This window comes from Gopherus flavomarginatus, chromosome 6 (assembly GCF_025201925.1).
Source record: "Gopherus flavomarginatus isolate rGopFla2 chromosome 6, rGopFla2.mat.asm, whole genome shotgun sequence".
In the NCBI taxonomy this organism is placed as follows: Eukaryota; Metazoa; Chordata; order Testudines; family Testudinidae; genus Gopherus; species Gopherus flavomarginatus.
Window position 1 is genome coordinate 123,677,455 of NC_066622.1, and position 15,327 is coordinate 123,692,781.

The window sequence follows — 15,327 nt, forward strand, 5'->3', positions numbered from 1 at the left end:
GTGTCAGTGTCTCCTCTTAAATATATGCCTGTTTGCAGGATCAGGCCATAGTCTGAAGGCATCTCTTTCTGCTGATTTAGCTTTTTGTCTGTCTCTTAAAGCCTTCTCCTTTGCAACCATGTGCAACAGCTTTCTCCATATCACTACCTTTCCAATCTATTTTCAAATAGATGAAAACTATCTTTTTTACTTTTGTTCATCACTGAATTTTTATCTTCCTCTGCTATTAATTTTCAATTTTAACTTTGTAACTATTTGTATTATTTAACTCTGAGTTATTTAATTCTTTAAATCATTGATGGGTACAGTTTACATGCAAGCTGTTGTATTGCTTAGAAGTCTTAATTTATTATCAATGGTTTTTATTACGGTTATGTCCAGAGGTTCCAAACAGAATTTGGGCCCGGGAATGTTTGGCACTCTACAGATACATACAAAATATAGATCTTGCAAAGACTTATGTAAAGTTAAGCACATGCATACATGTAGGATTGAGGCCTCCCTGTTTTCTTCTCTTTCGAGTATCTCTTCACTGGATTGTGTACCTCTCTTCCTTAACTGTTCTAGAAATGGAAAATTGTGTCTCACTATTATTCTTTGAATATATCAATAAAGTAATGGAGAAAGGAGAATCATATCAATGAACGTAACTTATTTAGACTTCCAAAAGGCCTTTAACCAGGTCCTTGACTAGAGGCTACTAAAGAAGCCAGTAGTCATGGGGTGAGAGGCAAAGTATTGTCATAGATCCAAAATTGGCTAGGAGACAGAAAGCAAAGAATACGATCAAGTGGTCAGTGTTCATCAGGAGCATCAAGGTTCCATATGAGGTCTTGTTTAATAATATTTATTAATGATCTAGAAAGGGGGAGTGAATACTGAAGTAGCAAAATTTGCAGATGCCACAAAGTTATTCAGGTTTGTCAGGACCATGGAGGACTGTGAGGAACTTCAGAGAGACCTAAAGGAAAGTGAATGGGGGAACACGATGGCAAATTAAACCATTGATTAATGCCAAGTAATGCACACTGGAGAAAAAGTATGTGGGGGCTGTGAGCTGGCAATCACCCCAAAACCTGCTTGCCTCCAGCATTTATAATGCTGTTAAATATATTCAAAAGTGTGTTTATTGCGGGGGGGGGGTATACGCAAAGGCTTTCTGTGTGAAATGGGTGGCCAGTAAAAAAGTTTGAGGACCCGCAGTTATATAGGCTCCTATTATCTCCCATCCCCACACTTGCTATCTGGTCAGCCTCTGTATGCAGCTTTTTAAAAAGCTGTTATAGCCTCTAGCAGCACACGCTCCCCATCACGCAAGGAGGCCTGTCCTTACGCGTGTCCACACTACGAGCACACCCATCTCGCTACTTCTTGGGGAAGAGCGGATTCGAACCCATGACCCAGGCTAGCTTCCCCTACAGCGCGCTACCCTCTCCGCTAGGGGGAATTCTCGGCGGGGTACCTGCCCCGCGCCGGACCGTACCACCCCCGCCCCCGCAGCTGCACGGCGGGAGGAGGGGTTTCCGCTTCTGGACACGTCGGTGCGTTTGGGTCACGTGGTGCGCTCCCTTTCCGGCCCAGCAGGCTGCCTGGCTGGGCGCACTGAGCGGTCCGCTGCCGCCCTGTGAGGAGAAGCTGCCGCCCGCGCCGCCATCATGCCGGTGTATTTCCAGCGGCCCGAGAATGCCCTGAAGCGGGCGAACGGTGAGTGCGGGCGGGGCTCAGGGCCTGCCCCGCTCCCCCCGCCGCGGCCCAGTGTAGCTGGCTGGCGAAGGCCCCGGCCTAGGCCTGGCCCCGGCGCAGGGATCAGCATCCTGGGAGGCCAAGGCAGGACCCGTCCCTGGGGCAGGAAGCCTGGGGGGGGCGGGGGACGCATTGACCATTTTCCCGCATTGGGCCTCTCGCCCGCCCGAGCGGCAGCAGACGGCGCCGCCGGGCTCCTCCCCCGTGTGGGGAGTCGCCGCCTCAGCGGGGCCCTGCTCGGCCATGTGGCGCGGGCGGGACATGTGTGACAATAAACCCTCACGGCTGCCCTGCGCTGCCAGGGTCCGATTCCGAGCGGAGGCGCCTGGGGACGGCAACTGCGCCGGTTTTGTGCCGCACCGAATACGCTGCTGGCCCTCGGCCGATCTCATGTAAACGCCGCCTCTCACGCGGCCGCGTTTCCTAGATTGTATCTCCCAGTACTGCTGCAACAGCCACTGCCTCTGATGAAACGAAGGGAAGTCGTCAGCTATTGTACAGCATACTGCGTGGCACCGGGGGAAGGAGGTCAAGGGCACACTCCACTCAATGTATCTGTTTGTATTGGAGCAGCATCTTGGCACCTCAATCAGACCCTGCGGACACTCAGTAAAAGGACAGCCCTTGACTCTAAATATGCACAGATTAGGGCGTGACAAAACGCTGCCAGATACACGAGATAAACCAGTGGGATGAGGGAAGACAGAGTTACAGTAAAATGATCAAAGTGTTGGACATCACACAGACCTGCCTAGCCAGTTGACAAACTCTTGTGTATGACACACTTCATTTACACACGCTAGTCACTGGGCAACTGCCATGGTATTTTTAATATTGATGCAGAGTGAACACAACTTTGTTTATTAAAGATTTTATGAGAGACCTCTGCAAAATACACTGTGTAGAACTCTTTCTTTCTCAGTACATTTGGCTTAATCAGTCCTGTTGGAATTTGAGATATGTATATGTGGTCAACTACTGTCCCCATATTGTTCTTTACAGGCCCACTCCTAGTTAACTGATCTTATTTTATAGACAGCAAAATATCAGTTATGAAACTCACTATATAAACAGTAGTATGCTGGGACATATGCACACCCGGTTTTAAGGTTATCACTAAGGGCTGCTGCTGAAGTACCCCTTACCAGCTTCCAAGAACAAAGCCTGACTGGCTGTGGTTATCAACAGAGTCCTACCAAATTGAATATACAAATTTAATGCTTTTTATATTCAGTGTAACCTATTTCAAATAGCCAGCAAAAACCATCTAGAAGAGATGGTATCTGCCTAAGGCTCTGACCCTGCCAGGTGCCCCCAGCTTCAAAACAGATCTGGACCTAAAGGTAGCACAGAGTTATATTGGATGATACATGGGGTTTGACATGGCACCTTAGGAGGTGGGAGTTGTGTTTTAGAGAAACCTGCATGCTGGACCATCTTCGTCACCTTAATAATGAAGGTTGGAATTGTCAGAGGCGCCTAAAGGAGTAGGGGACCTAACACTCTAAGGTCCTTTGAAAATCCTGTCCAAAAAGACCATCTGCTCTCCAAAACAATGATTACAGTAATCTTAAAATAACGTCTGTCTGAATGACAGACAAACTACCCAGGTTCTGTATTTCCTGCTTGCAAGATGCAGGTCAGTCTTCAGTCATTCATCTGATGGCAAAGTGCATAGGCACCTGCCAAGATTTTGATTAATTAAACTTCACAGTTTCGTTATTTTGATTGTTATGGTACTTCACACAAATAATATTTAACATTGAGATTTAAATCAACAATTATAGAACTTCCATGGTGAAATAAGCCCCAGAAATGATCTTTGTAAGTCCAGGATATGGGGGAAAGGAAGATCTAGTGTTTGTATTTTTGTATGTGATATATTGAAAAGTGAGTGGTTGCATTTTGCATTTGCTTCAGTCTCTGAATGGGCTCTACAGATAGCCATATGTAGAGCATGTTCCAGTAATCTTATCTTAAAGAAACAAAGGCGTAGATAATTGTAGCAAAGTCTATGTCAAAAAAGGGTATTTTTCCTGTCTAATAACAGATGGCGTAAAAATCACTGTTGGCCACTGCCACTGATATGGTTTTTCCTGTCCACCCACATAGCTAAAACTCTCATTCAGGCTCTCATCATATCGCATCTTAGTTATGGCAACATTCTTTTTTCTCGTCTTAACAAATATGGTCTTTCCCCATTCTGAATGTTGTACAAATATCATTTTCCCAGCCTGTTTCTTAGACCATATCACCCTCTCTTTGAATCCCTCTAATTGCACGCCTTTATCAAATGTAAGCTGCTTATCTTAATTTTCAAGGCCCTTCACAACCTATGCCGTGTCTCATTCACTAGCACAGGGGCAGGCAAACTTTTTGGCCTGAGGGCTGCACTGGGTTTCAAAAATTGTATGGAGGGCCGGTTAGGGGAGCCTGTGCCTCCCCAAACAGCCAGATGTGGCATGGTCCCCACCCCCTATTCCTCCCTGCTTCTCACCCCCTGAGAGCCCCCCCCCGAACTCCTGCCCCAGCTGACCCCCCCCGTTCCCTGACAGCCCCCCCGACCCCTGCCCCATCCTGTCCCCTGACTGTCCCTGGAGCCCTGCCCCTGATGGCCCCCGACCCCCATCCAGCCCCCCCCGTCCTTCCTGACTGCTCCCCCAGGACCCCTGCCCCAATTCAACCCCCTCGTTCCCCATCCCCTGACCACCTCGATCCCTATCCACACCCTGCCACCTGGCCACCACCCCAAACTCCCCTGCCCTCTATCCACACACATACACCCCCCCGCTCTCCGCCCCCTTACCGCACTGGTGGCTGGCGGCGCTAGAGCCGCACTGCTCAGAACACCAGGACAGGCGCCCGGCTGGAGCCATCCACGCCACCGTGCAGCACAAAGCATGGGGTCAGGCTAGGCTCTGCAGCTGCACAGCCCCAGGAGCGCGCAGCCCTGCCGCCCACAGCGTTGCTCCAGCGGTGGGGCGAGCTGAGGCTGTAGGGGAGGTAGAACAGCGCGGGAGAGTCTAGGGGCCAGCCTCCGCAGGGCAGGAACTCAGGGGCCATGCAGGAGGGTCCCGCTGGCCACATCTGTAGTTTGCTCACCTCTGCGCTAGCAAAATGACAACTCCCACTTCTGATTATGCCAGGCTCCATCACCCACTTGTTTAATATTCAAACAGTCACCTTTGTACTTTCTCCCATGCTGCCCCTTATGCTTTGGAACAGCTTTCTGTACACATCCTCAAAGCTATCCCATTATCCTTCTTCAGATCTCTCCTTAAAACTCTCCTCTGTCGTAGTGCATACAAAAAACTTGACCACAGTTAAGCCACTGGTGTGTCAAGACTACAACCAGTCATGCTGACTAATTCTGTCTCATAGAATCCTTCTATTCCCTTGTCTGTCCACCTGTTGTCTTTTGTCTCCCATTTAGATTCTAAATTCTTTTGGGCAGGGATTGTCTTTTTGCTCTGTTTATACAGTGTCTAGCACAATGGACTCCTGGTCCATGTTTGGGAGCCCTAGTCACTATGTAATATAAATATTTAATAATAAAACCTGAGAACTGAGAAATTAGAGAATTTAATATGGTTTCTAATGAGATCTTATGTTGCAAATAGTGGACATGCTCCCTCAGGCAAGGGTATTGCTCAGCTTTTAAGAACACAAGAATGGCCATACTGGGTTAAACCAAACCCAGTATCTTTTCTCTTCTGATAGCGGCTAACGCCAAATGCTTCAGAAGGAATGAACAAAACAGGCAGTCATCAAGTGATCCATCCTCTGTCATCCACTCCAAGCTCTGGCACTCAGAGCATGGGGTTACATCAACATTTATAGGATCCTGCTCATCATAGCTAATAGCCATTGAAGGACCTATCCCCCATAAATTTACCTGATTCTTTTTTTAACCCAATTATACTTTTGGCCTTCACAACATCCCTGGCAATGAGTTCCACCGGTTGACTGAGCGGTGTGTGAAGAAATACTTCCTTATGTTTGTTTAAAACTTGCTGCCTATTAATTTCATTGGGTGACCCCTGGTTCTTGTTTTATGTAGAAGAGTAAATAACACTCACTTTTTCCACACCATTCATGATTTTGTAGACCTCTATCATATCCCCCCTTAGTCATCTCTTTTCCAAGCTAAAAAATCCCCGTCTTTTAAATCCTTTCTACTATGCAAGCTGTTCCATACCTTTAATCATTTGTGTTATCTGTCTCTATACCTTTTTCGGTTGTAATATATCTTTTTTTGGGATTGAGTGACCAAACTGCAGAATTTAAGGTGTGAATGTGGGATGGATTTATATAGTGGCATTATGATATTTTCAGTCTTGTTATCTATTCCTTTCAAATGGTTCCTAACGTTAGCTTTTTTGACTGCTGCTGCTCATTGAGTGGATGTTTTCAAAGAATTATCCACAATGACTCCAAGATCCCTTTCTTGAATGGTAAAAGCTAATTTAGACCCCGTCATTTTACATGTATAGTTGGGATTATGTTTTCCAATGTGCATTACTTTGCCTTTATCAATATTGAATTCCATCTGCCATTTTGTTGCCCAGTCACCCAGTTTTCTAAGATGCCTTTGTAACTCTTTGCAGTCTACTTTGGACTTTACTACCTTGAGTAATTTTGTTTCATCTACAGATTTTGCCACCTCAGTGTTTACCTCTTTTTCCAGATCATTTATGAATATGTTGAACAGCGCTAGTCCCAGTATAGATCCCTGGGGACGCTGCTATTTACCTCTCCATTGTGAAAATAGACCATTTATTTCTACCCTTTGTTTCCTATCTTTAAATCAGTTACTGATCCATGAGAGGACCTTACCTCTTATCCTATGATTGTATACTTTGCTTAAGAGCCTTTGGTGAGGGACTTTGTCAAAGGCTTTCTGAAAGTCCAAGTACACTATATCCACTGGATTATCTTTGTCCATGTGTTTATTGACACTCTGAAAGAATTCTCATAGATTGGCTGAGACTTGATGCTCCTTTACAAAAGCTGTGTTGACAGTTCCACAACAAATCATGTTCATTTACGTGTCTGATAATTCTATTCTTTGCTACTTTTCAACCAGTTTGCCTGGTACTGAAGTTAGGCTTACTGACCTGTGATTGCTAGGATCGCCTCTGGAGGCTTTTTAAAACATTGGTGTCACATTAGCTATCTTCCAGTCATTTGGTACAGAAGCTGATATGGCTACATACTTAAGTAGTTCTGCAACACATTTGAGTTCCTTCAGCACTCTTGGGTGAATGCTAGTGACTTATTACTGTTAAATTAAACAGTTTGTTCCAAAACTTCCTCTTGACACCTCAATCTGGTACAGTTCCTCAGATTTGTCACCTAAAAGGAATGGCTTAGGTATGGGAATCTCTTTCACATCTTCTGCAGTGAAGATCGATGCAAAGAATTTATTTAGCTTCTACACAATTATCTTATCTTCCTTAAATACTCCTTTAGCACCATGATCATGTAGTGGCCCCACTAATTGTTTGGCAGGCTTCCTTTTGCTAGTTTTCTAACATTATCTTTGTCTTATCAGGATTGAGCCTCAACCAACTCCCAGACTTGTATAGAAACTGGATCATTTGTTCTAGTCTACCAGCTTAGTCATATCCTATGAGAGGAGATAGTTCAGGCTTTGTCTTGGACAGCTGATAGCTTCTTCATTTAGGTGATATAGATTTAAGAGCTATGGGATAAAAAACAATAACACAAAGTAGGGTGTTTTGCATAGCCATTGAAGGATGAATAATTTAAATTTGGCTATGTTTAGAATTATTAATCTTCCACATTTCCGAGATAGTGACATAGAAGGGCTGTGTTGCAATTTGGCCCTTCAGGAACTCTTTGGGTGCACCTGCTTTTGTTAAAGTTTCTTCTAAATTACCATTAATTACTTGATCTACTGCAAGTACTTGTCCTACATGAGCTTAAAAATTAAAAGCCCCAAAATTATAGGCATTAATTGTATGCTGTAGTCAGCACTGAGAATCATGACAGGACAGACTCGCATTCTCTCTGCAAGACTGAACTAATCTGTCATGTTTATTCTTATAGGTTAAAACCTCCAAAGCTGAGTGGTAATTGACTCATATGCTGTGTTCAGCAGTAAGAACAACCTAAATTATAAACTGTCTGTAGTTTTATTTAAAAACTTCATGGTGAATTTAAAATGATGCTGAATGTCATGGGATGTCCTGATTTTGTAACACTAATTTATATACTGTTTTACCTACAGAGGGAGGAGTCAATTCCTCTTGCGCAAAATGACTGCTCACATAAACTAACCTAGCGTTTAGTAGTATGGTTCCAGAACTGAAATGCCACTTTTGTTCTTCTTGATTTATATTATGAAATCCATTAGCAATATTATAAGTCTATTTCCATTTTTAAGTACTGATCTCTTAAAAAGATAAATACAGGTCTGTCGCATCTTACGTGCATTTAACATGCGCGATTTCAGCTTTACGCGGTTGGCAAAAACAAAAAAAAAAGAGAAAAATAACAATTTTAGTACTGTACCTGTAGTGCAGGTGATTTCACCTGCCATTCAACTCAATGTAAATTTGATTACATGCGGTTTTCGCTTTAAGCGCTAACCGTGGAACGGAACCCCTGCGCAAAATGAGACTCACCTGTACTGAATACATTTGTAACTTTCCTGTATAGTTGCTTGCTCTTTCACCACTTTCTGACAACTTAGATGTTGTTTTTTGAAGGTAGCCCTGACTGTTAGACTGATACAGCAGGTGGTGTGCTGCTTTGGCAGCTAGGATTTTCTTCTGCTCTTGTGTTACCACTTTGTCATTGCTTTGTTTCTCTGATCCCCTCCTCCATTGCCTCTTTCCTCGCTTGTTTTGGAGGATACCACCAGTTTTTAAGGATTTTGGAAAATACTGGCCCCTTTACCCACCTGTTTTCCTCTACCTTTTATCTGAGCTGTATTTCTTCCTCTTTTCTGTCATAATTTTTTCTGTCCTCTTCATCCTCTCATCTTTTACCTCCCTTTTCTAATTTTTTAAATTGCTGTTGCTTAGTTTAAAAATGCCTTTTGTTAGTGGCTGTATATATCTTGGGAGTTCTGTGTGCTGCTCCAGTGTAGTTTGCTCCTGAATGGCTTGGTGTATTTCATGCTCCACTTTATACATGCTACAGGGAGGACAGAATTGAGCCATGATTACAATGTGAGGTCGTGTTAATAACTGCAACTACTCAGCCTTTGCACTTGAGGGCTGGTAAAAGGATTAGCAGTCTTCCTTGATGGACTGATCCTTAAAACTGGGTGTATATATTTCCCTGTATATTATTATTAATACTGATATAGACTCTGATCCTGCAGTTATAGCCACTGAAGTAGACCTTTTCTTTGTGCCTGCATGGAAGTCTGACTTCCTTGATATCACTGTAGGATCAGAGCCATAGGGTATGTCTACACTGCAGTGTAAGCCAGGGTCTGTGAGACTCAGATCCACAGACTAGATGTTTCAAAGCCCATGCTTGACTGTCCACACTTATTAGTAACCATGATTTAGAATTTCTAGACTTGGGTCTCACACCAGCATTCAAGTGTCCACATAGTACTGCACAGACCCGAGTCAAACCAGCCTATCCCAGGCTTCCTAGTGCCCTCCCCAGCTGTAGCCCTTGGTTCATAGTGTAGTGTGGGAAAACTTGACTCTCCATCCAGCAGCACATTACCAGAAGTTGCCTCTGCCCGCCAACACATCCAACTGAGCTGTCTTTGGGTCTGCACGGACGTCTGGAGGTACCATTTGAAGAACTTCTGCTTGCACTTTCACTTCAGGAAACGGGAAGAGCATCCATGATATACCGATGGACATTTGGGCAGCATTTTCTGTCCTACCGAAGCACATCTAGGAGGAGGAGAACAATACAGACATGGCAGAATCTAACTGGCAGGTGCTGCATGTGGCTCTTGGTATATCTGTTGATGCTCCTTGTCAAGACTGGTGCTTCTGAAACTGGTGGGATCTCCTCTTATGGACTTGGGATGACCAGCAGTTTGTCCAGAAGTTGTGTGTGAAGAAAGTAACATTTCTAGAGCTTTGTGAACAGTTTGTCCTGACCTTCCAGTATCAGGACACACACATGAGGGAGGCTATGCTGGTCCCGAAGTGATTTGCTATAACCATGTGGAAGGTAGCTATTCATGATGCAGGTCTGTTGCTAACCAGTTTGGTGTTGGCAAGTTGACTGTGGTAGCAGAAGTATCTGAGGCAGTATTGCATGTGACTTATCCAAAGGTTGTGGGCATAAACAATGTCCCTGAAATAATTGCTGATTTTGAGAGAATAGCGTTTCCAAACTGCACCAGGGCCATTGATGGGCCTAATGTTCCCATAGTTTGCCCTCCTCAAGGAGCACAAGAATATGTAAATTGCAAAAGGGTATTACGCCATTGTTGTTGGCTTTTCGACCATAGAGACTGATTTGAGGAAAAGTGCATGATAATAGGGTTTGCTGCTGATTGGGAGTTTACCTTCATGGGCAGACTGGGACCTACCAAATGACATTGTCATAATGGAGTAACTCTCCTCACTGTTGTTCTAGGGGACTCATGGGTATCCTCTTTTGCCTAGAGTTGTGAAACAGAATGCTGATCACAGAGACCCTGGCAAAAAAAGGTTTAATTACACGCTCAGTAGGTGTAGAATGGTAGTTGAATGTGCATTTGGTGCTGTTTACAGAATCATTTGGAATCCTCTGCATTATTGTGGCTTGCTGTGCTCTTCACAAAGTTTGTGAAGCCATAGGCGATTCATTTCATCTGGAGTGGACGTATGATAGTGATGGATTGCTGGACCATTAAACTCAAGCAGAAAGTGCACCTGTCACAACTGGAGCAGGATTCACTCATGCAACAGAAATCAGGGATGCTTTTTGCACTCACATTATGAAGTTGCATGGACCAGTGGATGAAGAAGAAGATGATGTTTCTGAATGCATCTGAACAGCAATATCAACAGTAAACTAAGTACTGTCACTGGGAAAGAGGCAGTAAATATTATGAATTTTTAATTGGGGTTAAGTGACTTGCCCAGGGTGACCCAGCAAATGGGTGGCTGAGCTAGGAATCAAGCCCAGGTCTCCTTAACCCCAACCTCCTCCTTCCTCCCTAGAGAGGCGCTCAGAGACCAGAGCTGTAACCACGTGGGAAGGTGCGACTGTGCGTGCGAGTGCAGATGTGTACGTCCACATGTGTGTGAGTGTGAGAGAGAGAGAGAGAGAGACTGAATGACAAGAGGCATGTCCTCACTAGGGACTGGAGATTTAGTGCCCAATGACTCCGCCCATTCCGTGATAGTGGGGATGGTGATTTTTATGCATTTTTACATATGGATAAGATGAACTGTGTTTTTTACTTATGGATTCGAAAAGATATATTGAGACATTTTTGTTGTATGAGACTTCCCAGTTATGCCTCATCATGTTTTTATCTTTATTCTTTTAAATATATATTTTATGCAGTTCATCTGTAGTAATAGTAATAAACTTTGTTAATAAAGCTGAAGCCTTTGTCATTCTGCAGTACAATCCTGTTAACAATAGTAAAAGCCTTATAGGCAGGCCAGCTGCCATGAAATGACCAGAAGAAGAAATTAAATAAAATCAAGTGCACATACAAAGAGTGAACAGTGCAAAACCATGAAACCAGTGCACCGAAAAAAAAATGAAATTCTCACACTTGAGTGTCCCCAGCCTCCCTGTTCTTTGCCCTTCTGGGGCATTTGGTGTGGAATAGGAGATGCTGCGTAGCGGTGTGGGACTGCACTGGGTATATTTTCCTAGTCCAGCTAGCGTTCAGTCCTGGTTGTATGGGTCACAGAACCATAGAATTGTTCAGAGAGTTCCTGGTTTGCAGGATATGGTGGCATGGAGGGGACTTGGGACATGGTGTTGGCTCAGCAGGTGTGGGTAGAGCCAGGAGCCTTACTCTCACATCTATTAGCAAGCAGCCTCTCAAACAGGTCTTTCTCTCAAGTGACATTCCTGCTCAAAGAGCTGCACTGCAAGTCTCTCCTCGCACTCTTTGCCTCTAACTTTGTCATGAATTCTTCTCCCTCTGGTACTGGTGGCTGCCCCTGCTTAGGATGTCTACCATGAGGTCGTCTCAGAGAAACATCCTCTTTACCTGCATTTTAACAGTGCGACACCCCAGCTTCCTGCTGGATTGTGTCTGGCATGCAGAAGTAGAACAGCTTGAAAACAGAAGTGAAACAGGATTGTTTCAGTATTATGGAAGTCTACATCATCGCAGAAGTGTCTTTGGAATCTCCAGGCCAAAAAATGATAAAACTCCTTCAGTGTATTTGGAGAGCTAAATTTTAGTTCCCAGATGCTCTGTGAACAATAAGAGCTAGTATATGTAAAGCCTTCACACGCAACAGAAATATCATTTGTACATTTCACCTATCTTTAAAAATTGCTGACCACTTTAGCTTGGGTTAGGGGGCAGGGGTGTAAACCATGGAAGTAAAAGTGCTGTAGTTTACTACCTATAGTTTCACAATCCTTTTAGGCAATCAGTATTCTGGAGATGCCTGAATGTCAAAGGAATATTCTGTTCCAGTCTACTGGTGGGCAAGCCAGCCATTTATGCTAAAGGGGTTTTCAATTTGCAGTGAGTGAGCAACACATCTATGAGTGGAATGGGCTGGTGAAATCCAGGCCTAGAAAAATCACCCTGTTCTGAAATGTGACTACCCTTCTGGTGTTTGTACTATGGGAAAAGTTTGCAGCTATCAGCACCCAAGATTGGATCAGAATTCATAGGGAAATGAACAGGGCTCCCACTGTTAGTTCCCCTCCTTCCCCTTAGGATATTTAGCAAAAGTTGCAGGTTCCCACGAATTTTTGTTTGCCTGTGACCTGTCTGTAACTTTTGCTAAAAATACCTGTGACAAAATATTAACCGTAGTTATAAACCAGAAATCTCTCATTTGTATTAATAACAAACATGGATGCAGAAAGTTACCAGGCCTCTGGCTACTTCTGTTTTTTCTGTTTCTGCTGCTGGTTCTGTGGCGGGCTGCTTCTCTAGGAACTCATCAAACAGCTCCTGTGAGTATGGCCCCAGGATGTGCTATAGCTGCTCTGAAGGCAAAGCGTCCTCAGGGACTGGCATGTGCACCTGAGTACTTTGTAACAGTGATCCAGTGGTTGCTGTCTTCCTTCTGGTGCTGTAGTAGATTCAGGGGTCAGAAGGTCACCATCTTGGCTGATTGGTTGTGTTAGTGCTTTGTGCAGTTCCCAGCACCTGGTCAAAGTCCTCACAAAAGAGGTAGGATGAGTTCCCAGAGGTGCAGTTCTCGTTCCTGGCTTTCTGATAGTCTGTTTGGGTCTGCTCTGCATTGATCCATCTAACCATTGAATCCCCAGTGCTCCCATCTTCTCTAATATTTCTTGATAAACGTGGTCATTTCTAGTATTCTTACTGGAGTCAAGTATCTTGTTCACCTCACACCAGAGATGTACCAGAAACTGACTGTGGTCCTGTGACCAAGTGTGCCAGCATGTTTGGAAAGGGACTTCCTATTGTTGGCCACAGCTAACGCAGGAAGTGTTTCAATCTGTTTTCAGTTCCCCAGTCAGAATAAAATGGAAGGATTAAACACTGAGTATACTTGAACCAGGGGGATTACTTCAATTTCCTGTGGTCAATTCGCCAGACTTGGGATAGAAAGGCGAGGAAACACTGGCCCATGGGATTGTGGGTTAGCACTGGCAAACTCTCAGGACACAGTCCTGAGAACCCGGTCCTGACCTGTGTCCACACTGCAAAATGATTGTTTGACTGCTTCTTGGAGAAGCTGGTACGGGAACTCACAAGGGGAGAGGGAACTCTAGATTTAGTCCTGAATGGAGCGCAGGAGCTGGTCCAAGAGGTAACTAAAGCAGGACCACTTGGAAATAGTGACCATAATATAATAACATTTAACATCCCTGTGGTGGGAAGAACATCTCAACAGCCCAACACTGTGGCATTTAATTTCAAAAAGGGGAACTATGCAGAAATGAGGGGCTTAGTTAAACAGAAATTAAAAGGTACAGTAACTAAAGTGAAATCTCTGCAAGCTGCATGGGCGCTTTTTAAAGACGCCATAATAGAGGCCCAGTTTAAATGTATACCCCAAATTAAGAAACACAGTAAAAGAACTGAAAAACAGCCACCATGGCTTAAGCATGTAAAAGAAGCAGTGAGAGATAGACTTCCTTTAAAAAGTGGAAGTCAGATACTAGTGAGGCAAATAGAAAGGACCATAAACACTGCCAAATTAAGTGTGAAAATGTAATAAGAAAAGCCAAAGAGGAGTTTGAAGAACGGCTAGCCAAAAACTCAAAAGGTAATAATAAAATGTTTAAGTACATCAGAAGCAGGAAGCCTGCTAAACAACAGTGGGGCCCCTCGATGATTGAGATACAAAAGGAGCACTTAAAGACGATAAAGCCATTGTGGAGAAACTAAATGGATTCTTTGCTTCAGTCTTCATGGCTGAGGCTGTTAGGGAGATTCCCAAACCTGAGCCGGCTTTTGTAGGTGACAAATCTGAAGAACTGTCACAGATTGAAGTGTCACTAGAGGAAGTTTTGGAATTAATTGATAAAGTTAACATTAACAAGTCACCGGGACCAGATGGCATTCACCCAAGAGTTCTGAAAGAACTCTAATGTGAAGTTGCAGAACTATTAACTGAGGTTTGTAACCAGTCCTTTAAATCAGCCTCTGTACCCAGCAACTGGAAGATAGCTAATGTAAAGCCAATATTTAAAAAAGACTCTAAAGGTGATCCTGGCGATTACAGACCGGTAATTCTAACGTCGGTACCGGGTAAATTAGTCGAAACAATAGTAAAGAATAAAATCGTCAGAGACATAGAAGAACATAAATTGTTGGGCAAAAGTCAGCCTGGTTTCTGTAAAGGGAAATCGTGTCTTACTAATGTATTAGAGTTCTTTGAAGGGGTCAACAAACTTGGACAAGGGGGATCCAGTGGACATAGGGTACTTAAATTTCCAGAAAGCCTTTGACAAGGTCCCTCACCAAAGGCTCTTATATAAATTAAGTTGTCATGGGATAAGAGGGAAGTTTCTTTCATGGATTGAGAACTGGTTAAAAGACTGGAAACAAAGGGTAGGAATTAATGGTAAATTCTTAGAATGGAGAGGGGTAACTAGTGGTGTTCCCCACGGGTCAGTCCTAGGACCCTCAATCCTATTCAACGTATTCATAAATGATCTAGAGAAAGGGGTAAAAAGTGAGGTGACAAAGTCTGCAGATGATACTAAACTACTCAAGATAGTTAAGACCAAAGCAGACTGTGAAGAACTTCAAAAAGATCTCACAAAACTAAGTGATTGGGCAACAAAATGGCAAATGAAATTTAATGTGGATAAATGTAAAGAAATGCACATTGGAAAAAATAACCCCAGCTATACATGCAATATGATGGGGGGCTAATTTAGCTATAACAAATCAGGAAAAAGGTCTTGGAGTCATCATGGATAGTTCTCTGAAGACGTCCACTCAGTGCAGAGACGGTCAAAAAA

At 43.8% G+C, this 15,327-nt stretch overlaps 1 protein-coding gene across 2 annotated transcripts in view; it reads left to right on the forward strand.

Annotated features, from left to right (window-relative positions):
• Positions 1-1,551: 1,551 nt before the first annotated feature.
• The window catches only part of EIF3A (eukaryotic translation initiation factor 3 subunit A), a 56,186-nt gene continuing 42,410 nt past the window's right edge, over positions 1,552-15,327 (forward strand). For both annotated transcript variants that reach the window (XM_050958925.1, XM_050958926.1), the window contains exon 1: positions 1,552-1,704. In XM_050958925.1, the coding sequence (XP_050814882.1) occupies positions 1,656-1,704 (49 nt within the window). In that variant the 5' untranslated portion in view covers positions 1,552-1,655. The remainder of the gene's footprint in view (positions 1,705-15,327) is intronic.